This window comes from Brachypodium distachyon, chromosome 1, assembly GCF_000005505.3.
Source record: "Brachypodium distachyon strain Bd21 chromosome 1, Brachypodium_distachyon_v3.0, whole genome shotgun sequence".
Classification (NCBI taxonomy): Eukaryota; Viridiplantae; Streptophyta; class Magnoliopsida; order Poales; family Poaceae; genus Brachypodium; species Brachypodium distachyon.
The window spans coordinates 65284789-65305385 of NC_016131.3; the positions used below are offsets into that span (position 1 = coordinate 65284789).

Genomic DNA, 20597 nt, shown 5'->3' on the forward strand with positions numbered 1-20597 from the left:
CCAAAACGGTGGTAATTTGAAGAAGAAAAAAGGTGGTTTTCCTAGACATGTGCCCCAAATGTGGTGATTTTAAGTAATTTTCTCGTTGTGCAAAACAGAGCTAATATACCTCCACCAAGAGTGACTACAGCCATGTCTTCTGCCAGGGGCAGGAGCAGGGGCACGGGCAGTAGGGGACAAGGAAGGACAACTACCAACAATGCAGAAGAACCTGCTGCCAGTGATGTACCTGATGCTAGAGGCTGAGGAGCAGGAAGGGGAAGAGGAAGGAACAACCACACAAATGAACAAGATGTTGAAGAAGAGGCTGCAGGTGCAGGAAGAGGAAGGGTAAGGGGTAGGAGGGGAAGAGGAGCTGGTGCAGGAAGGGCCAGGGGCAGAAGGGGAAAAAGTTCAAGGGGAAGATTGTACACCCTGCTATTTGGGGATGATGAGCCTTTGACAGACAATGAAGAAGCAGATGAAGATCCTCATGTCATCAATAACACCCGGGGGGCTCCAATGGACAACATGACTCAGGAATGATCATGTATGTCAAGTTCTGTAATGTGATATGCTAGGTTTAAAACTTTATTTTGATGGTCATGTGATTTCAGACTTGTATGGGCCATGAAGAAATGCTTATTTTGTTGCTGGTTTATGGTTTCGGACAGATTTATGTTTCAAACAATTTATCAAGTTGTTCGAACCTGTTTATGCTTATTTTGCTGATCATGTCATGTCAGGTTTGCTTTAATTTGCCATGCCACTTCAGTTAATAACATGCCAACATTCAACATTCCAGTTCATTAGTTCATAACATGCCAACATTCCAGCTCATTAGTTCATAACAAGCACATGTACATTCCAGTCAGAGAACACAACATTCCAGTTCACATTCCAAGATTCTAAACCTCAACTTACAGAACAGAACCTTACATCTCAGGATACATAAGCCACACTACTGATGCAACAAAGGCAACCAACACAGAAATTACAGCAATCTTCTTCATCTCCTGCATCTCTAATTCAAGCTTCTCTTTCTTTCTCTTCTCTGCCTCAAGATCATCTTCCAGGTCAGTGATGACCATGTCCTGGAATGCAAGTTCAAATTCTAGCTTTAACCTTTCTGCTTCTTGCCTACTGTGCTCAGCCATCGCCTTCTTGCGCCCAAAGCATCCTGTACTCTCCATCACATCTTCTAGGTCAACATCCTAAGTTTCAAGTCGTATTTGAATTCATCATTCAAAATGACAATTTGTATTCAAATTGAAATGTCAAAAAAATCAATTTGTATTCGAATGGAGAAATCATCAGTCACTGACTGATGGTTCTTGGGACGGGCCAAACTAAACCAAATCCAGACCATAAAACCAAAAAAAATCAGGCAAATCCAAAAGGGGAGAGAGAGGAGGGAATGCGTGAGGACAGGACAAGCTCGTCACTTACCTGAACACTCGCAGAGCTGCATCCATCGTCATGGAGCCAGGAGAACATCGATTCAGCCTCGTCGTCCGTGATTCCGCTGCGGCCAGGCATCCTCGATACTGCGGCGCCGATGAGAACAGGATGCACGAAAAGGGAAGAGGGAAAGCTCACGACCGGCGACGGAGACCCAACTGGGGAAGAGGAACTGCGACAGGCTAGGGATTTGAGGGTGGGGAATTAGACCAATATGAGGATTTTGTAGAAAAATAAAGAACTCGATCATGGGGAAGAACGCGAAAAGGATTTTGCAGAAACCCCCTCCCGCAACTTGCCCCCGTCCACGTCAGCGGCCACGTGGCAACTTAATGCCCAGAACCATGAGCTAACCGAGAATTGGACTAATAGTGCACCGTTTACAAGTTGATGGACTAAAGTGAACCCGCCAGCCAAGTTCATGGACCGGCAGTGCAATTTCCTCTTCGTAATGAGAAAATTGGAAGGATTAGAAGTATGCATGAAGAGGAAGGCATTTACCATGGAAGACATCGAACAATTTCTTTAGGATAAACTAGAAAAAAATATCTAGAAGTAAGATATTTATAGGTGTGGGGTTTGGATGGTTGCCACTTGACAATAATCCAATCGTGTCGTAATTAACCCTATAAAAAATAGGGGCTCTCCTCCAATTAGTGTATGACCACACCAAGAAGTAAAGTAAACACTAAAACAATATTGTATACAAATCGTGATAGCGAACAAAGTCTCCATCACTAAGTGTAACGTAATGTAAAGGCATCGGTCCTCAGCAGTTAAGTTAAATTTCAATATTGTCAGCTAAGTTAAATTTTGAGGCCACCTCATTAAGCGTAGATGGCTATTAATAATATCATTATAATATTTAGGGGCTACAAGATTGTTGATCAATTTCTCTAACATATAACACCAATGTATACAATTATTAACAAGCATGAAGCGAATGATAATGCACACCTTATTAGACTATTTACTATTAGGGATCAATGGATTCCAGCATACTATGGAAAAATTCTTCTCATTCACCTCTTCAACTGAAAGAAACGAAAGCACAAACTCTTTTGGCATATGTGCAGCGGAAAGATACGATTACAAGGTTCTTTGAGCAGTATCAAAATGCACACACATTGTCTATAAAAGATCAAAGCCATGGAGCCTCGAGATTGACAAAGTTGTCATAGGCGTCAAGCATGTGTTAGTTCTCGAGCATAGCTAGGTGCCCTCGCCATCGTCAGATCGAAGTCCTTCTACCGGAGCCGCTGAGTGTGGATACTAGGAAGAGCGGGTCTAAGATTTAGAAAATGAGTATTCAAAATTGTTCTAAAAATTTACTACCCAAAATTTTAATTTGCATATATAACCAAGTGATCGCTGACGCGATGTCCTCTTGCGCGCATCGCAATGCAAGTACGGAGAGGAGCGAACGGACCGCCCAATGCGCTAAGGTGGAGATGCCAGAGAGCATAGCAGGTGAGGTGGTAGAAGAGCAATTACTAGATTCTGAATTTGGAGATAGATTTGTTTGGAGATACTAAAAGATGACCGAGCTGTAATCATCAATCAAGGTCGCAAAAACATACTAATATGAACAGACAATTCGGTCTTCAGCGATTAAAAATTCATTGGCCAATGGGCCAACTCGGATGAAGGAGGAGATTCAGAATGACGCACAAGGTCGTGAGCAGACACTTCGTTGTCGAGCGATCGAAAATCCTTAGACCAATGGGCCAACTTGGAGGAGGGGGAGAGAGATGGGCTGGTGCATTTATGGGCTTAATTTTTTAATACCCTTAGTTTTAGACAAAAATCCTTTTTTACATATAGAATACATAGTATGTATATTTGTTTTTTGCAAAAAGAAAAGGGTATTCTAGTGGCTAGGCCCACCAATGATACTAGGATCGTGTCGTGGCACTCACCGCCGTTAGGGTCGCACCATAGGGCCGGGGGTTCCTATCGTGGCCGCTGTCGCAGATCCTGCTCAAGGGCTGGGGTCCTTGGCGTCGCTACTATTGCGGATCGTTCCGTGAGATTTCCTCTTCCAATCGCGTGTCTAACGAGAAGTTACCCAGGCCTCATTTTTTTTTTTTTTGCGAAATCCAGGCCTCATGTGGTTTGTGTGATTTTCCAGGGGCTTTTGGGGAACGAGCGGAAAAAAAAAACTGGAACGACCGTCCAATTGTGTTTTTGAGGTTGGCGTTGGCCGGCTATGTGTAAGCTACACCAGTATTGGCCCAAACAGGGTTTCCAAGCAGGGCCCAAACGTGCGGTTATTGATCATTGACGGGATTAAAAAATCTTCTTTTGTTTTCAGTTTTTTGGGTAAGATTTTTGTTTTTAGTTACGAGTCTGAGATGCTAGTAAGAGTATCGCACCTTCCAGTGGTAAAAAAAAAAGAAAAGAAAAAGAAGAGAGTATCGCACCTGCCACCGAAGCTCCTCCGTTCCATCAAAATTTACTGTCAAAATTTAGCAACCGGCAAAATAATAATTTACTCCGAAAGCTAAGCCAAAAAAAAAATGTCAGCCCGGCCGGCACGGTTGTACTACGTACGTGTCAAGTTAATGATGCATCCCCGCGCAGACAGAGTATCTGTACGATGGTCAGATGGCATACATCTTCTTGCACTCCTCGTCGATCCACTCGCTCTCGGAGAGTCCCCCTGACCCCGACTGCGACCTGGAGCGGCTCATCGAGGAGCGCTTGATGTTGCGCAGCCGCTTGGCCTCGATCCGGTGCGCGATGACCCAGTAGAGCATGGTGCCGATGGTGGTGACCAGGATGGTCGCCCCCATGATGGTGACCGCCACGGCCAGCCACCGCTCCGCCCTCCCGACCACCACGAACGACAGCGCCAGGAACGCCACGCTCACCAGCACGCACGCCACCCACATGAGCTTGTTGATCACCGCCATCATCTGCTTCTTGGCCTTTCGCTCGATCACCACCACGGAGGTCTGCACCACCACCACGGCCAGCGAGATGAAGAGCGCCACGGAGTCGAACACGAAGAAGATGATGAAGGGTGTCTCGTGGGCGATGTTGGCTTCCCCGAGCTCCTGCCCGGGCCCTAGGCTGTCGGCGTCCACGTACTCCCCGGGAACCGTGAAGATGGCCGCGAAGGCTACCGTGGCGATCAGCACGGCCACGACCGTCGTGGAGTTGATGGCGTTGTTCAGGCCTTCCTCGTGGAGCTTGTTGATCCGCTTGGCGATCCCTTGCATCCGGACGCGGGTCTGACGCGTCTGCTCCAGCTGCGAGTGCACCTCGTGCTTGATGTCGCTCACCTCCTGCTTCAGCTCCCGCGCCTGCTTGCCGCCGCCGCCCGCCGGGTTCAGGTCGCGGGCGGACTGGACGCCGCCCTCCGCCAGAGCACCGGACACCTCGCCGTTGCCCATCTTCTCCGCCGTGTCCAGCGGCGTCTCGCCGGCACGGTTGATCGCCTTCAGGTCCGTGTCCGGCATCTCCAGCAGCCGCTTGATGATCTGATTATATATCCACGATGAGGACCAACAACTTTATTTTATATTTTGCATCAGAGGACCAAGCGCGTGCATGTTTGCTTACTAATGGTACATTGATTCTAGTGATATATACTTTGTTGAAATCCTCTAACATTCTGCATTCCAACTAACAACGGTTAATCACCACCATTGACCATTCTGAAATGGGTTGTACTACTGAGTAGGAGTATTAGTAAATCAGATTGTGCAGTTAAATCCAAAAATGTTCGTGGTGACAAGTTTGACTTTTTACATTGTTGCTAATACAAGCTTGTTGTTTCAGAGGTTCTCTGATATGAATGATAAATGTGGGAACAACTATGAAAATGTCAATGCAACATTCTGAAACCGCAAAGCTTGCATATGCGTGATTAATGTGTGAGCGTTGTACCTAATCAAGGGCCTCTTTGAAACAAAGAAAGACAACCAAACTAACTGTGTCGACGTATTCTTCTTCAATATATGATACACTCATCCGAGTGTATTGTAGAAAAAAAGAAGATTAAAAATGCCAAACCTTTTGAATTCAACAAATCAAAACACGAGAACTTTTAAAATTAACTCTTTGGTTACTTATAAAGGAATTTTGTAGGAATTTGAAAAGCTAGCCAATGCATGCAAGACAAAAGGAATATTTCAAAGATGAAATCCATCGATTTTGCCCTCACCAATCAGATTTGACAAAAACGATGTATGTATGTCATTTTTTTATTTAACGGATTTTTTTCTTCAAAATTTTCAAGGCTCTTTGAATTTCCAGTTTAAATTTGAGTTTGAAACTAAATAAGATATCAATTCACAATCAATTTGTCCAAATGAGCCGAAACTCTTCTATAATTGTAAGGAGACCATTTGTGATATACTAGAAGTTTTCAAATACTTTTGGACATGACATCAGCGAAAACCAGCAGTCATCAAAACCGGTCGACTCGAGCGAAGGGGGTTGCTTAATCTGTTTTGGAAGTTTAGGGTACTTTAAACCAAATGAAATTTAATAACTTGAACTTCGATACACGTTTAGGCGAGTAGAGTGGACTTCTTTCTTTCCTAATTGGGTCCGACAATACGGACGTCTCTGCCCGGAAGTGAATGGTTTTAAACTTTTGATCATCAGCAGTGTCTTAGTTTGTTGGGAAAATTGGCCAGGGGACACCGTTATTTTGTGGCCTTTGCCCAAACGCACTGCCCGAATGTGGATTTGCCCAGTACCATTATAATTCTTGGGCCATTTGCTGAAACACACGACCCGTCCAAAAACGGAAAGTTGACCTTTTTAACTACTCATTATATTTTTTTCGCTTGTGATGGCTGTTTTGAATAGTTTTTTTTTGTCCAAAGTTGGCACATAGGTACCGGCTGAAAGGGCCAAAATTTTCATTAGAAAAAAAAAACACTATTCTAAACAACCATCCCAAGCAAATTATGAGCAGTCAAAAAGGTCAACTTTTCCGTTTTGGAACGGGCGGTGTGTTTCAGCAAATGGCCCAAGAATTGTAATGGTACTGGGCAAATCCACATTTGGACGGTGTGTTGGGCAAAGGTCACAAAATAACGGTGTCCCGTGACCAATTTCCCCTAGTTTGTTTTTTTGACTTTCAATTTATCTGGTCGCCACGGATTTTGCTGAAACTGACTAACATTGTGGCTATTATTTGTTATCAATTCTTTTCTTTGTAAGTCGGTATGTTTGATCTTGATGTCTTTAACACTATTCGGAACAAATTGAAAGACTTTGTGCATCGACCAATTCGTGGACCAATGCACACGGTAGTACAGTGGTGGAGAAGGAGGCAAGTACGGTTAAGTATTGACCTGGTGTCGCGCCTTGCGTGCGGCGATGTGGAGCGCGGTGTTGCCCTTGGTGTCGGGGAGGTTGAGCAGCGAGGGGTCGGCGCCGAGGAGCGCGTCGACGAGGTCGAGGCTGGTGCCCTTGGCTGCCATGTGCAGCGCCGTCTGGCCCTTCTTGTCCACCCTGAGCGCGATGCTGGGCTCCGCCTCCAGCAGCGCCCTCACCGCCTCCACGTGCCCGTTCCTGGCCGCCGAGTGCAGCGCCGTCTTGCCGTTGCTCCTCGCGATGAGCGCCAGGCTCTGGCTCCCTTCCACCCCCAGCAGCAGCCTCACCACCTCCGCGTGGCCCTGCGTCGCCGCCGTGTTCAGCGCCGTCGTGTTCGACGCGTCCACCGTCATCGCCAGCTCCGGCAGCGCCCCCAGCAGCTCCTTCACCACCTCTGCAACGCAACCAAATGTCACTCATCTCTCGCCTTTCCTTCCTCTCAGACAGACTCGCAATGGAAGATCAGTGTATATTGGTTGTACCTACATCGCCTTGCTTGGCGGCGATGTGGAGGGCATCGTAGCCGCTGCGGGCCTTGATGCCGGCGGTGGCCACGTCGTGGTACTTGATCATCTCGGACACCAGGGCCACGTACCCGTACTCGGCGGCCACGAACAGCGGCGTCTCCCCGGCCGTGTTCTGCTTCGACAGCAGCGCGCGCAGCTCCTCGGGCGCGGCGCCGGACAGCGTCTCCCGCACGGCCGCCAGCTGCCCGGCGCGCGCAGCCGCGTGCAGCGCCGTGTCGTCGCGCTTCCCCGTCAGCTGCTTCGTCATCTTCTTCCGCCTCGTCGCCGCCGCCTGCGCCGCCCTGCCCGGCTCCATTATTGTTATTGCCGCGCCTTGGCTTGGCTGGGCTCCCTCTCGGGTTTCGTCAAAATTTCAGAAGCGCGTCAGAACGACCTGCAACAATGAGACCAACGCACAGACTCCGTCCGTCAGGCGGCCACCATTAGCAACACATTCTTCGTTCGTTTCCACCATTCTTTTCTTCCCACTAGCGAGAATTCACCCACCAAATTACTCAACCAAAGCCCATTGTGGAACTAAATAAAATCTAATGAGTCTATGGAAAAGGGGAAAGAACAACAAAAGGGATAATAACAACATAAAAGTCGATTCGATCGAGAGGAAAAGCAAGTATGAACCAAACAATTATAAAAAAGGAAGCCGGCTATCTAGTGCGTCTCCTCACTCCATCAATTCCCCTGCACAAAGGCGTCTCCATTTTCCACCCCGTTAAGAATCAGACTAGACATCTACAGAAAAGAAAGATCCCCCATCGCGATCAACATACCCCCGTTAATTTGCAACTCAAACTTGGGGCACCACATAGGAAAGGAACACAAATGGGATCGATCAATCGAAAGCAATGCCGCGGGAGGAAAGCTAGGGCCAGGAAATCACATGGTTGGAATCAAAAATCGCCTTACAATATAGTATTATCCCTAATATGCCACGACGACATCATGAGCGGACGGATATTGGGTGCCCACGAACATACCGGCGTGATGAGCTCTGCGCCTCCTTGCCGCGTCCATGTGAAGCCATGGGAGTATGGGACCCCCCGACCCGCACGGCCAGAGGAGAGCAGATGATACGTAGGAGAAGACAAGAACCCGGAACGATTATAATAATTCCAATTGGATCGATGGATGAGCAGCCATGCATAGAAGTGGAATCAAATTTAGTTCGTTCTGTAGAAAAGAAATCAGGAACGTCTTTGCTCGGTTTCCATGTGCCTATATTAAGCAAAGAGACTGACGGGACTAATTGTGATCTTTGACGTGGATTCGCAGCCAAACGCCATCTATTGGTGTCGTTAGGCAGTTGATGATATGTGATGCATCGTTAGGTGACGATTAATTTAGTCGATTCTGGTTTCTGCTCCGTGTGTTTGTATGCTTAATTCTTTGTCTGTTTCTGTTATTTTCTCTTGCCTTTCTATCTTGTTGTGTTTAGAGTGGATCGATGCCGCTGTGTCACAGTTCTTGGTTTGGTGATGACCAAACGAAGCAAGAGAACTTTCGGAAAAAAAAAAGAATCGAAGCAAGGGAGGAAAATGTGATCGTTGACCGTTGACGCAGTAACGGTGAAGCCTCAACCGTGCGTGGTGCCGGTGTGTGTGCCTCGACATTGGTCAGCACTCGGGACAAGGCTGACAAGGAGTATTAAGCGAAAGGGACGGATAGGTCGGAAGGAGATGCCAAGGTATCAACGGCCAGGACTCGGACTACGTAGTGGAGTAATCGAACGGTCTGGTAGGTGACCATATGTTTGTATCGCGGTGCGATACGATCCTAGGCTGATAGATACGTATTTTGCTGACGTGGAGAGGGAGCAAAAGCCTTTAACTCTCTAGCCTTTACCAAAAAAAAATTGAGGGGGCTTTACCTTGGAGCTTTATGAGATCCGTATATGCGTAAAGCCCACCAAAGTGAAATCTTCGGCTGGAGTGGTGGTGGTGCCGCACCGCCCGTCGTCTTCCGCTTCCATCGATCGACTTAAGAGCGAAGTAAAGAGACGAGAAAGAAGAACTAACTGTAAAGGTCTTCTCTCTTTTGGTCTTGAAAGCTCTCGCTGCTGCTTTGGTCCCTGCAGGCTTTCCCTTCTTCTGAACCTTTCTGAGATGTACTGGTACAACATGGCACGCAGCCAATTCTGGCCGGCATGTCGCAATTACTCTAGTACTGCAAGCAACTAAAGAGTTCTTTGATCAACCAATAATGTAGAGTCGTGGAGTGCGACCCCGCATCACAAGTCAACCGAGTCCACGGTTATCTTGCCCTGGAGCACGCGGCAGAACCACCGTAATCTTGCGTGACGTTTCACCTTTACCGTCCGGTTCTCAAGCGCGCGGGTTCACACCCACAAGGTCAAGCTCAATCGACAACTTGATCGCCCGTCTCCGTCGCGGCGACTTGGCAGCGTGCTGCTGCCACTCCAGGTTTGTCCTGTCCTGTAGAACAAAAGGAATCATGGAAGATTTTTCTTGCAGTTCTCAGTCTCACGTGCCCTGAGAAGAAATAGCAAAGGAATCCTGGCCTCAATGTCTCCTCTCAGTGCCTGGACTCAAGGACTAGCATAAGTTTCTAGAACATTCTCAGCTACCATACAACAACATTGTGCATGCCGCACAACAGGATGTGCACGGAACACAAGGCTAAGTACACATTATTCTGCTACCACAGATATTAACATAAGTGGGAAGAAAAAGCTGAGAGAAATCTGATGAAGGCCAGCCATGCATAGGGAGCACAGCACAGGCTCAGGCATAATTCTGATGACCAATCTATCTTCAGTAGTATACAACAAGACCGTCGGCTCCTGCTCATCCAGAGAGTGGAAAATGGCAGTTCACACCAGCTTATTGGAATGTACTATACAGTAAACCCCTGGCACCACAGAGGGTCAATCTGTTTATACTGAGTGGCATCCAATTTCTTTTATACATTCGTGTCGTATCACTGCCAAACAAAACTGAGGATCCATCGACCATAGTCAGCTTCATATGGCGTATATCCGGTCTATCTCCGAGTCCGAGAACTCCGAGTTGTGCTGCCATGAGTGTGAGCCACTCCGCCTTGATTTTACCTTCTTCCTGATCAAACGTGTGCGCTTGGATTTAACCACATAGTATGTCATTGTACCGAGCACGCCGGTCATGATCACCCCGCCGATGAGGGTTACCAGAAGCGCCGCCCACCTGAAGTGCCGGCCCACCACGATGTAAGAGGAGGATATGAATGCCACTGTGGTGCATACAGAAGCCAGCCACATCAACTTGTTGATAACCTCCACAACCCGCCTCTCTGCTTTGGTCTCACCCCTAACAAGTGTTATCTGGACTACCACTACTGCTAATGATGTGAACAAGGCGACGGCATTGAAGAGGAAAAAGACCTTGAAGGATACTGCATGCACGGCTATTGCTACGCCATGATCATCGTTACCGCCTGGCACTGTAAATATTGCAGCAAATGCGACTGTAGCGAAGAGCACAGCCACAACAGTGACAGAGTTTGTTGCATTGTTGATGCCTTCCCGGTGGAGCTTCCTCAGCTCCTTTGCTATGCCATGGACATTTTTGTTAGTTTTTCTGGCTTGCTCAAGTTGAGTATGCACGTCCTTCTTGATCTCAGTCACAGTTTTTCTGAGCTCGTCCCGAGGCTGATTCAGATCATTTGCTCTCACTGCACCAGCACGGGATAAACAGTCCTTTATCTCTGCAGACTCCTCTGACAGCGGAAGGCCCTCTGCAATGTCAAATGCAGTCTTGCGATCCCTAGTCAGTGCATTCACGTTCATGTCCGGAAGAAGCAGTAGCACATTTACAATCTGCAATAGAGACAAGTTTGTGAGAACAGGAACAAAATTCTTTACATCTGCGCATTAGATTTAAATGGCAGAAGAGTACCTCAGATCTTTTCTTCCTTGTGGCAACATGCAAAGCTAAGTTGCCATTTCTGTCAGGTAGCATGACTATGGCTGGATCAGCATTCACGAGTGCTCTAACAACCCCAGCGCTTGTTCCTTTCACTGCCATGTGCAAAGCTGTCTGGCCTTTCTTATCAGTCCTCCGAGCAAGCTGAGGATCACTGTCTAACAAAGACTGAACTATTTCAACATGCCCCTGACGGGCAGCGAAATGCAAGGCGTTCTTTCCATTTGCCTTTGATAGCTCAACCAACCCAGAAACTCGCTCGAGCAGAAGGTTCACTACCTCGATGTGGCCTCTAATCGCCGCAGTTATCAGAGGAGTCACATTGGATTGGCCAAACGTTTTCCCAAGGGAAGGATCATGGTCCAGGAGTACCTTCACAACATCTATAAGCAATGTCAGATGTCGATTTTTTTTATACCACAAATATACAGTAAAAAGAAACATGATGATGCTTGATCATTGGCTTGTGAAGATAATGACACGCTGCAGTTAGCATACAGAGCAGGTCCATTTCACCATTGCAGAACGAACAACATAGAGTAAAAGATACTGGGAATCTGGGATTGAAGATAATAGCAACCTTAGTGATCATTTAACTAACAAGGAACCAATCTACTACCATAAACCCATTTGTTAATGCAAACTACTATGATTCTAGTCTATTCCCCAGCTTCAAAGCTCCCCTGTTCCATGTAAAAGAATTTGGGGCGAATTGCCCATGTAAACTAAATAAGTAGAATTAGATGTGATTTATGGTATTGAAGTTAGTGCTCACCTCGGCGGCCTTCCTTTGCAGCGACATGCAGAGCATCAAATCCGGATTTGTTCTTCCGAGCAAGGCTCTCCTTGTCAGAGTGCTTGAGCAGCTCGATGACGATGTCAAGGAACCCTTTCTCGGCGGCGATGAGCAGCGCGGTCTCCTCCACCTCGTTGGTCTCGTTGACCACGGCAGCACGGATCTCCGCCACCTCGCTGTCGAACTCTTCCCCGGTGCCGGTCATCTGGGCGTCGATTTCGGCGATGATCTGCCGCACGGCGTCAAGGTCCCCGCGCTGCGCGGCAAGGTGGAGCTCCGTGTCGTTTTGCCGGCCCGTCACCTGCTTGACGTACTTCTTCCGCCCGGCCTGGTCCATCCGCTTGCCCGAGTTGGAAAGCACCAGCACAGGCGGCGCCGCGGCCCCGGCCTTTGGCGACGGGGACGGGGACGCTAGTGACTGCTCCAACCGCTTGCTCGAGCCGGACATGACGAGCGCCGGGCCCTTTGTCGGCGTCGGGGACGACGCGGGCGACTGGTCCAGCCGGTTGCTGGAGCGGGACATCACCAGCGCCGGCCGCCCCGGCGCCTGGTACTCCAGCCGGTTGCTGGAGTGGGACATCAGCAGCACCGGACGCGACGGAGACGACAACGGCGACTGGTCCAGCCGCTTTCCGGAGTTGGACATCACTAGCCCGGGGCGCCTCACCGCCCGCGGCGACGACTGGTCGAGCGCCTGCCGGCCTGGGCCCACCACCGGCGAAACCCCTCCGTCCGACTCCGGCGACGCCAGCCCAATCTCCAAATCCCCCTCCCCTGCACCCGGCACAGGAAATCAACCACAGCGATCACCAAAACGTCCGATCAAACCAAAACAAAACCAATCATACAAGCGATACATACCTCTGGCGGGATCGACAGCCATGGCGTCGTCGGCGGGGTCAAGAGCCGGCGCAGATGGGGCGGGCAGGAGGCATGGGGCGGCGGCGGAACGGGAGGTGGGGAGGCGAATCGAATCGCGAACAGGACGGGAGAGAGGGCGAGGGAGGGGTGCCGTGGGCGTCGCGGTCGCTTGGTTGTGTCTTGTGTGATGGAATGGAATGAAATCGGAGAAGCGCCGTTTGCTTGGCCTCTCCAGTTCCCGGCTGGGTCTCGGTCTGGTTTATGTGGCTTCGGCACTCCGGTTTGGTGCGCTGCGCCACCTGCTGCCTGACTAGTTGCGCTGCATTTGTGTAATGGGGGCCTTTTGTCGCTTTCCACCCTGAATTATTATCTCCTTCTGTTTTGCGCAAGAGCCTGTCTCCCCCCAATCACTGAAAACTATATTCAGTTGATGCTCTGTAAGCGGTCCTACTGCATCCTCAGCTTGATTTCCCCCAACAAAAGAAAATTGTTCTATCGATTATGGAACATCAAAATGGAGGAAAGAGGGCGTCCAACCGGTTATGCATTTCTGATCATTTTAGATTCCTCTTAACTATAAAATGATCAAAAGACCTTCAATGAAATTAATACTTCCACCGTTTCTAAATTTCTGTTGTGGTTTAAGTTCAGTGTGAGGATTTGCCAAGAAATACATATCGCTAAGTCGACCGACCTATGCAAAGTTCTTAAATTGTTATAAACCACACAAGAATTTAGAAACAAAGAAAGTATTTACTAAAAAATACCTATCGCTAAGCCGACCGACCTATGCAAAACTCTTTTAGAGAGTGAAACAATCACGTTTGGTGTGTACATGCGCTTATATGGGATGGGCTAAATAAATTTTGGGGCCTTTTCAAAAAAGTAAGGAAATTTTGGGACACCAATTGAATAATGTTGCTTGCACTGATAGGTCATGCGTACCCAAGTTATACTCCCTACGTTCCATAATATAAGGCACGCACGCATTTCAAGATTTTGCTTTGATCACCAATTAGACCAACAAAATGTGAATTATGTATTATAAAAATTATATCACTAGATTCATATCTGAAAGAATAATTTTTGGATTTCAAGATTTATATCTGCACGCATTTCAGATATGAATCTAGTGATATAATTTTTATAATACATAATTCACATTTTGTTGGTCTAATTGATGGTCAAAGTTGGACTTCAAAATGCGTTGACGCCTTATATTATGGAACGGAGGGAGTATTAGTTAGCATATAAATTTGCTATCAAATAAATCATAATGTTAGATTAAAGGTTTTTTATGATATTATCATGTCGACACTTGGATTAAAGTTTACATCGTGAGATGGTCGGGGTTTTTTTTTTTTACTCTATAGTGATATTTGAGGTCAAGTGTTTGTATGTAAAGTTATAGTACTTCCGTATGGTATGTAAGGTCCATCTTCCAAATCCTTTTTATTTTTGCGCAAAAACTGCTAAAATTTGAATATACAAGGTCATTCTCTCCTTGCAACAAGTCTCATCTGCATCTCAAACCATCCAATGCATGTCCTACTAAGTTTTTGACTAGGCAATGCATGAAGCAGAGGGATAGTTAATGCATTAGATTTAACGATTGGTCTAACACTTTATCAGACCCTCCTTGGTTACAATGATTTTGGGGATGAGCTTTATATACCAACACGGAGTAAATAATATATAACTCATTTTTGCAAATATATAGAATATATATTTTGACAAATGGAACAATGGATGGTTATAAGATATCCTTTAATTTATATTCAGACCCCTTGGTATGCTTTTATTATATATAGATAGTTATAAGAAATATTCTCATAGCTTCTATGCTATATATGTGCCACCTTGCTAGCCAAACTGATTCGGCAAAACAACCCGTTTTTATGTCCATTGTCAACTAGACCAATGTAGGTTTCAAAGTTTATGAGGTAAATAATCAGTTCAGATCAAAATTTCTAAGTAACCCCTTTATTTTACTACAAACTAATCCACACATTTGTGATAGCTTCCGGTGTAAAATGGACTTACTCCTTGTGAAAAATACTTACAGCTCCAAAGGCCAAGTCGGTCCCACAAAACTACGCGAAACGGAAAACGGTGAGCAGGTGAATTCGAGTACACCGCACACGTGGATTGCTGAGGAGGAAAAGATTAGTGGTGTTGTACGTGCAAAATGTGGTGTAATCAAGTGTGTGTGCAGAATGGCTTTTTTAGCACTTGGCGAAGGAACATACTCATCGGTGGAAGAGAGAATTTAATCACAGGCCCCCCGCGTTCGCTACGGAACAAGAACAACACGCATACATTTTGCATGGCGATAGGCGCGATGGGGCCAACGCGCATAAACACCATGTGCTCCCCTCCGTAACTGTCTTCCCTTTTACTACTACTGTAAATAAACTGCACGTCCCTTTCTGGCTTTCTGTTTTGACGCATCTTTAATTGTACTGCAGCCCTGCAGTCTTTGCCTTCCCATGTTGATGCGGTGGGTAAATTGACACTCGTGATCCAGTGTCCAAAAGACCAAAACCATGGCATAAATCCGTCAGATGTATCATCCCCTCGCATGTGCGGCTGTTGCGCCGAGTCCCTGACGGCGACGGACGACGAAGCAGACTCGAGACCACGTGGTCAGTTTAATCTTGACTTGCCGGTTGGTGAGGCCGGTCAGTCCCCACTCCTCAGTCCTTCTCTCACTCCCCGCCGGCACCACAACGGCAGGGAACATGTTGTAACTTCAGAACATAAACGATGGTGATACATACTCTAAAATCTAGCCAGGCAGGCGGGCTGCAGGCATAACACACGGGCTTCGCCGTCATCTGGCCCTTGAGCACTTCACGGAAGTGTAATCTGAACAGTACCTCGTGCCCTCGTGGGGTGAGATGTCCATACAAAATCAAAAGGGAAAATGGTGCCCTGAGACGTTGACAGGTTGATTTCTCTTGGCTCCAACAACCTCTGTTTCAGAAACATAGTACAGGCTACAGCCGCCCAGAAAACCAGACGCCTCTCTGTCACTCATGGAATTCCACGGTTAGTCCTCCTCTCCTTTATCTTCTGTTCTGGTCGGTGTTGGTTGGGCAGGTAATTCGTTGATTTTCCATATAAATTAGATTTAGATTTTCCATGTAATTCGTTTGTTTTTCCACAATGATAGTACTTTCTTCTTGTTTCTTAGATCAAGAAGATTCACAACGGGACGGGATCAATGAATTTGGTAGACATATTATCTTCTCTGTTTTTTTCTCCCGTTGAACAGCCTTACAGTCGAAGTGTTGGCTTTACACGTCGATGCAGATATCAACAAAGGTAATCATGATTAGGGATTATCATATTGTTGTAAGATCTCATTCGCCTCTGATGGAGATTCATAATATAATTATTCCTAAGAAGGTTGAATCCCAAAATATCAGAGCAGTAGAGCACCTCCACCATAATAGAGTTTGCATTCATTTACTAGCTTTTAATATGTGTTATAATACATGTAAGAGATACTCAAAACCCAAACAAAAGAGTGAACATAGATTTCCTCAGTCGCATATTCACACAGCATAACAATTCAAAAATTTAGAACCACATCGGAGTTTACATAGTTCCCATTTGCATTGATTCAACCTCTACGTGAAAGTTTATACACACGCTGATTCATAAAATTTCCAACAACGTTTTACGAATCCACGAGGGAACACATAGAAAATGGAAAAGTAACTGGTCACACTCTCACAAATGCTAATGAAACATCTACATTTTGTTAACGGTGTGGCTATTTCCAATCGTCTGATTTTTTTTAAAATGTCTTAAATCTCAATAGACGTATCATAACCGTTGGATTAAAATATGAAGGTTATTCGCACTCTCCTCGTTCTCACGTGCTACCATTGGATGTTGATCCAATGACCAAGCACGTTGACTTGTATCTAATTAAAACTGTTTTATTAAGTACTCCATAGGATATACGCAGCATATACTCCTTCCGTTTCATATTAACTGATTTTCTATTACATGTATTTAGACGCTGTTTAGGCATAGATACATTCATATTTGAGTAAATTTGAATCACGAACGGAGGGGCAGGAGTTTACGACAGCGAAGTGAGGACAAAAAATTTAAAAGTGCCAACTCAAGAGGCCCGGAATGGTGACGCGAAAACAAATCTGAAAAGTCGACCACAGTGGGAGTCGAACCCACGACCTTCTGATCCGAAGTCAGACGCGCTAATCCACTGCGCTATGCGGTCTTTACTGAAACGTGTATTATTACAAACTTATTATCACATGTCAGAATAAAAGAATGACAAATTTGAACAAAATAGAGGAAAGAGCTAAAGAACGTTTCCACGCACGTGCGGCATCTGCGGGGAACAGGCCACCACGGCAGGAAGCATCCGATTCGACTCCGTCCGGCGGCCCCCGCCCGCATCACACGTGCCGCCTCCTCCTCACTCCGCCCCCCCTCTTCCCCCGGCCACCTCACTTCTCGCTACTCCGGCAAGCGGATCCACCGCGCCGGCCACCCACAGCCACAATGAAGCAGCTCCAGCGCCAGTCCAGCCTCAGCAAGCAGCACCGCCCGCACCACCGCACGTCCCTCTCCCGCTCACTCGCCTCCTACCTCCTCCGCGAGCAGCGCCTCCTCTTCGTCCTCTTCGGCTTCCTCCTCGCCTCCTCCTTCTTCCTCCTCTACCCGTCCCTCACCCCGCACCCCAACAACCCTCTCGCCTCCTCCTCCTCCGCCGCCCGCGCTTCCGCCGTCAGCGCCGTCGTCGCCAGAAAACCCCGCGTCTCCAACGCCGTCGCGGCGGCGCGCCGCCTCCCCGTCGGCGTCCGCAAGAGAGCCCTGCGCGTCGTCGTCACCGGAGGCGCGGGATTCGTCGGCAGCCACCTCGTCGACAAGCTCCTCGCCCGCGGGGACAGCGTCATCGTCGTTGACAATTTCTTCACGGGCCGCAAGGAGAACGTCGCGCGACACCTCGGGAACCCCCGCTTCGAGCTCATCCGCCATGACGTCGTCGAGCCCATCCTCCTCGAGGTCGACCAGATCTACCACCTCGCATGCCCTGCCTCCCCAGTCCACTACAAATTCAACCCAATCAAGACCATCATATCCTTTTTCTGTTTCCATTCCCGCTACCAATGTTCTTCAAAAAATGCCTTGCTTTAATCTATTCAATTGTACATAGATATGCATTCTCAAATACTCCCAAATGACTTGTTTAACTGATGACCAAGCAAAAAAAACCGTGAATTTTTCAGTAATTTGTTTCGGTACTATTCTGTTTCAAATGACTTCCTTAACTGATGATGCACAAGACAAATGTGATGGGGACGTTAAATATGCTGGGATTGGCGAAGAGGGTCGGGGCCCGGTTCTTGCTCACCAGCACCAGTGAGGTCTACGGTGATCCTCTAGAGCATCCTCAGAAGGAGAGTTACTGGGGGCATGTCAATCCCATAGGTGTGCTAATTTTGTCTCAATGAGAAAACATTTCCATATGCCAGAAGTATCTCTCCGCTAGATTGAGATATCTGTCATTTAAGTCTGCCCACTCCACTGCATTGAGATATCTGTCATTTTGTGATAATGTGCAGGTGTTAGGAGTTGTTATGACGAGGGAAAGAGAACAGCAGAAACTCTGACAATGGATTACCATCGTGGTGCTGGCGTTGAGGTAAAGCTCCAGTTGCTAAATAGGGACCTCAGTCTAACTGTAGACTATCTTGTTGGCAATGTCATACTTTGCTAAGATTAATGGCACAGGGGCCCTCAGCATATATTAATACTGCCTGGTTCGAAATAAATGTTATGATCTGGTAAGATCTGCTGTTAAACCGGACAGAAATCATAATTTACCTAAGGTGGTATTTATGGGTCACGTTTTTGGCACGAACCTAAAAGGGCTCCAAATTCCAAATTCCTATGTACTTCATTTTGAGCATTCATGACCAATGATACTGTATCATATATATATGTATGACGTTTTAAAGTAAGAACATGCAGCAATGAAATGTCCAATATTGACTGTAAGTTTTTTTAGATGAATATACAAGGAATTTGTTACACAATTCAGACAGAGACAGTGCATTTCGCAAGATTCTGAATATGAGATACTATATTTGTGTTTTACTAGTGTCTTCCATTTCATGGAAAGCAAACATGACAAGGTAACTGTTTCCTTCAGGTCAGAATTGCTCGCATATTTAACACATATGGCCCTCGTATGTGTTTAGATGATGGCCGGGTCATTAGCAACTTTGTCGCACAGGTTTGTCTTAATTTATGGTTCTGATTCTTATGAAAGGAGGACTATCATAGAAATTAAGCATGACTTAATTAATCATAGTGCATCATTTCCAGGCTTTGCGGAAGCAACCAATGACAGTTTATGGTGATGGAAAACAAACCAGAAGCTTTCAATATGTTTCAGATTTGGTACTAAATTTTATTATATCAACCAAAATTACATCGATGCCCCCATGCATTCGAATCTGGAATCTTTAACCATCTGTGAATTGTAGGTTGATGGATTGGTAACTCTGATGGAAAGTAAGTATGTTGGACCTTTCAACTTGGGGAATCCTGGCGAGTTTACCATGCTAGAGCTTGCTGAGGTCTTACTTTGATACTTAAACTAACAGATTTCCAATTCTTATTTGAACATAAACTGCCTTCTTCCGTATCAGGAGTGACCTCTCTGTACTAATTTCTGCAGCTAGTGAAAGAGACAATTGACCCGAGTGCGAGTGTCGAATTTAAACCCAACACTGCAGATGATCCACACATGAGAAAACCGGACATCTCAAAGGCCAAATCTCTTCTCAATTGGGAGCCGAAAGTATCACTGAAGCAAGGCCTGCCACGTATGGTTTCGGACTTCCAAAAACGCATCTTGGATGAGAAATGAGCAGGAGTTACTGAACTAGGAACTGTATTATACTTCACAGACCACTTTTAGTGGCTTGACAAGCTCGTTTGCTGGCGTACAGGCTATAGATCACTTGCCTAGATTCTTGCTCCAGGCAATTATTTTGTGACAGACTTCTGTTACACACTTGAGTTTAGTTCCATTGATACGTATATTTTGTCTCGGAAATATGTGTTCATGTTCTTGTCAAAACCTTAGCCTTTCAGAGAACAGTACTAGCTAGGGATCTACATAAATACAGAGTACTTTTTTTCTTTCTCTGGTTGCTGTATTTGAAATCCGATTTCATGTTACTTTAGGGCATAACACAAATACTTTTTTTTCATGGTGTAATTTGTGTTTTAAATCCTGTTTTGAACTCTACCATACAGCCAGTTCTGTTTGAAACAGCATAGTTGTCGGTAAAGTTTTATTATTTAGTTCAAAGTTTTTATAGTTTACGAAGAATTCTTCCTAAGTCCTAACGGACCTTAGCGTTTTCGGTTTTTTAGGGTGTGTTTAGATGGTGACCATATTGTATCCTACCGACATTTTGATCACCAAATTGGTATTTGTTTAGTTGCTAAAATTTTAGTAAGCCAGTGCCTCTCTTTGTCAAGTCGAGTTCATTTTTTCTTGTCAATCTTGGCCAACTCTTGAGCAAACAAAATCACAATTATTTGTCAGAGTAAACTTGGGTTAGAACCAACATGAATGGCTACCCCTTTTGCAGCTGTGGCAGGTGCTCATGGTAGTGTGAATGGATAGAACCTAGCTAAGCCTCTCGGAGAACCGATGCAATA

General features: G+C 46.3%; 3 protein-coding genes and 1 non-coding gene across 9 annotated transcripts; 1 reads left to right on the forward strand and 3 right to left on the reverse strand.

Moving 5' to 3' along the window:
- Nucleotides 1–828: 828 nt before the first annotated feature.
- Nucleotides 829–9304, reverse strand: LOC100825071 (ankyrin repeat-containing protein At5g02620). 6 transcript variants are annotated; one of them, XR_001405227.2, is made up of 6 exons: nt 8279–8834; nt 7260–7677; nt 6756–7171; nt 3994–4925; nt 3864–3898; nt 829–1193 (listed from the first exon to the last, which is right to left on the reverse strand). XR_001405227.2 is itself a non-coding variant. In XM_010230477.2 (4 exons), the coding sequence occupies exons 2-4, from the start codon at nt 7597–7599 to the stop codon at nt 4044–4046; spliced, it is 1638 nt and encodes a 545-aa protein (XP_010228779.1). In that variant the 5' UTR covers nt 7600–7677; nt 9169–9304; the 3' UTR covers nt 3865–4043. The 6 variants fall into 6 exon arrangements, 5 of the variants coding, with proteins under 5 accessions (XP_010228779.1, XP_010228780.1, XP_024313902.1 ...); XM_010230477.2 differs by lacking the exons at nt 829–1193; nt 8279–8834 and adding an exon at nt 9169–9304 and having other exon boundaries at nt 3865–4925; XM_010230478.3 differs by lacking the exon at nt 829–1193 and having other exon boundaries at nt 3865–4925; nt 8279–8831.
- A 494-nt stretch (nt 9305–9798) lies between these two features.
- LOC100825380 (ankyrin repeat-containing protein ITN1) lies at nt 9799–13129 on the reverse strand. The gene is made up of 4 exons (XM_003561716.4): nt 12876–13129; nt 11994–12788; nt 11192–11601; nt 9799–11112 (listed from the first exon to the last, which is right to left on the reverse strand). The coding sequence occupies exons 1-4, from the start codon at nt 12895–12897 to the stop codon at nt 10282–10284; spliced, it is 2058 nt and encodes a 685-aa protein (XP_003561764.1). The 5' UTR covers nt 12898–13129; the 3' UTR covers nt 9799–10281.
- Nucleotides 13130–17056: 3927 nt separating this feature from the next.
- TRNAR-UCG lies at nt 17057–17130 on the reverse strand. Its single transcript has one exon. It is a non-coding gene; the product is annotated as a tRNA-Arg (tRNA).
- Nucleotides 17131–18193: 1063 nt separating this feature from the next.
- Nucleotides 18194–20148, forward strand: LOC100846235 (UDP-glucuronic acid decarboxylase 1). The gene is made up of 6 exons (XM_014896937.2): nt 18194–18347; nt 18482–18561; nt 19072–19155; nt 19248–19322; nt 19409–19501; nt 19603–20148. Exons 1-6 carry the CDS (start codon nt 18194–18196, stop codon nt 19792–19794), a joined length of 678 nt encoding a protein of 225 aa, XP_014752423.1. The 3' UTR covers nt 19795–20148.
- The last annotated feature ends 449 nt before the right edge of the window (nt 20149–20597 follow it).

What these genes read in the sequence shown, in the direction of transcription:
- LOC100825380 (XM_003561716.4), bottom strand. Translation starts at nt 12,897, where the DNA reads ATGGCTGTCGATCCCGCCAGAG. An exon ending in TGCAAAGGAAGGCCGCCGAG is followed by an intron (nt 11,602 to 11,993) that starts GTGAGCACTAAC and finishes CATTGCTTATAG; the next exon opens with ATGTTGTGAAGGTACTCCTG. An exon ending in CAAGGAAGAAAAGATCTGAG is followed by an intron (nt 11,113 to 11,191) that starts GTACTCTTCTGC and finishes TCTCTATTGCAG; the next exon opens with ATTGTAAATGTGCTACTGCT.
- LOC100846235 (XM_014896937.2), top strand. Translation starts at nt 18,194, where the DNA reads ATGCACAAGACAAATGTGATGGGGACGTTAAATATGCTGGGATTGGCG. An exon ending in GGGGCATGTCAATCCCATAG is followed by an intron (nt 18,348 to 18,481) that starts GTGTGCTAATTT and finishes GATAATGTGCAG; the next exon opens with GTGTTAGGAGTTGTTATGAC. An exon ending in ATCGTGGTGCTGGCGTTGAG is followed by an intron (nt 18,562 to 19,071) that starts GTAAAGCTCCAG and finishes TGTTTCCTTCAG; the next exon opens with GTCAGAATTGCTCGCATATT.
- LOC100825071 (XM_010230477.2), bottom strand. Translation starts at nt 7,599, where the DNA reads ATGGAGCCGGGCAGGGCGGCGCAGGCGGCGGCGACGAGGCGGAAGAAG. An exon ending in CGCCAAGCAAGGCGATGTAG is followed by an intron (nt 7,172 to 7,259) that starts GTACAACCAATA and finishes GTTGCGTTGCAG; the next exon opens with AGGTGGTGAAGGAGCTGCTG. An exon ending in CACGCAAGGCGCGACACCAG is followed by an intron (nt 4,926 to 6,755) that starts GTCAATACTTAA and finishes ATATATAATCAG; the next exon opens with ATCATCAAGCGGCTGCTGGA.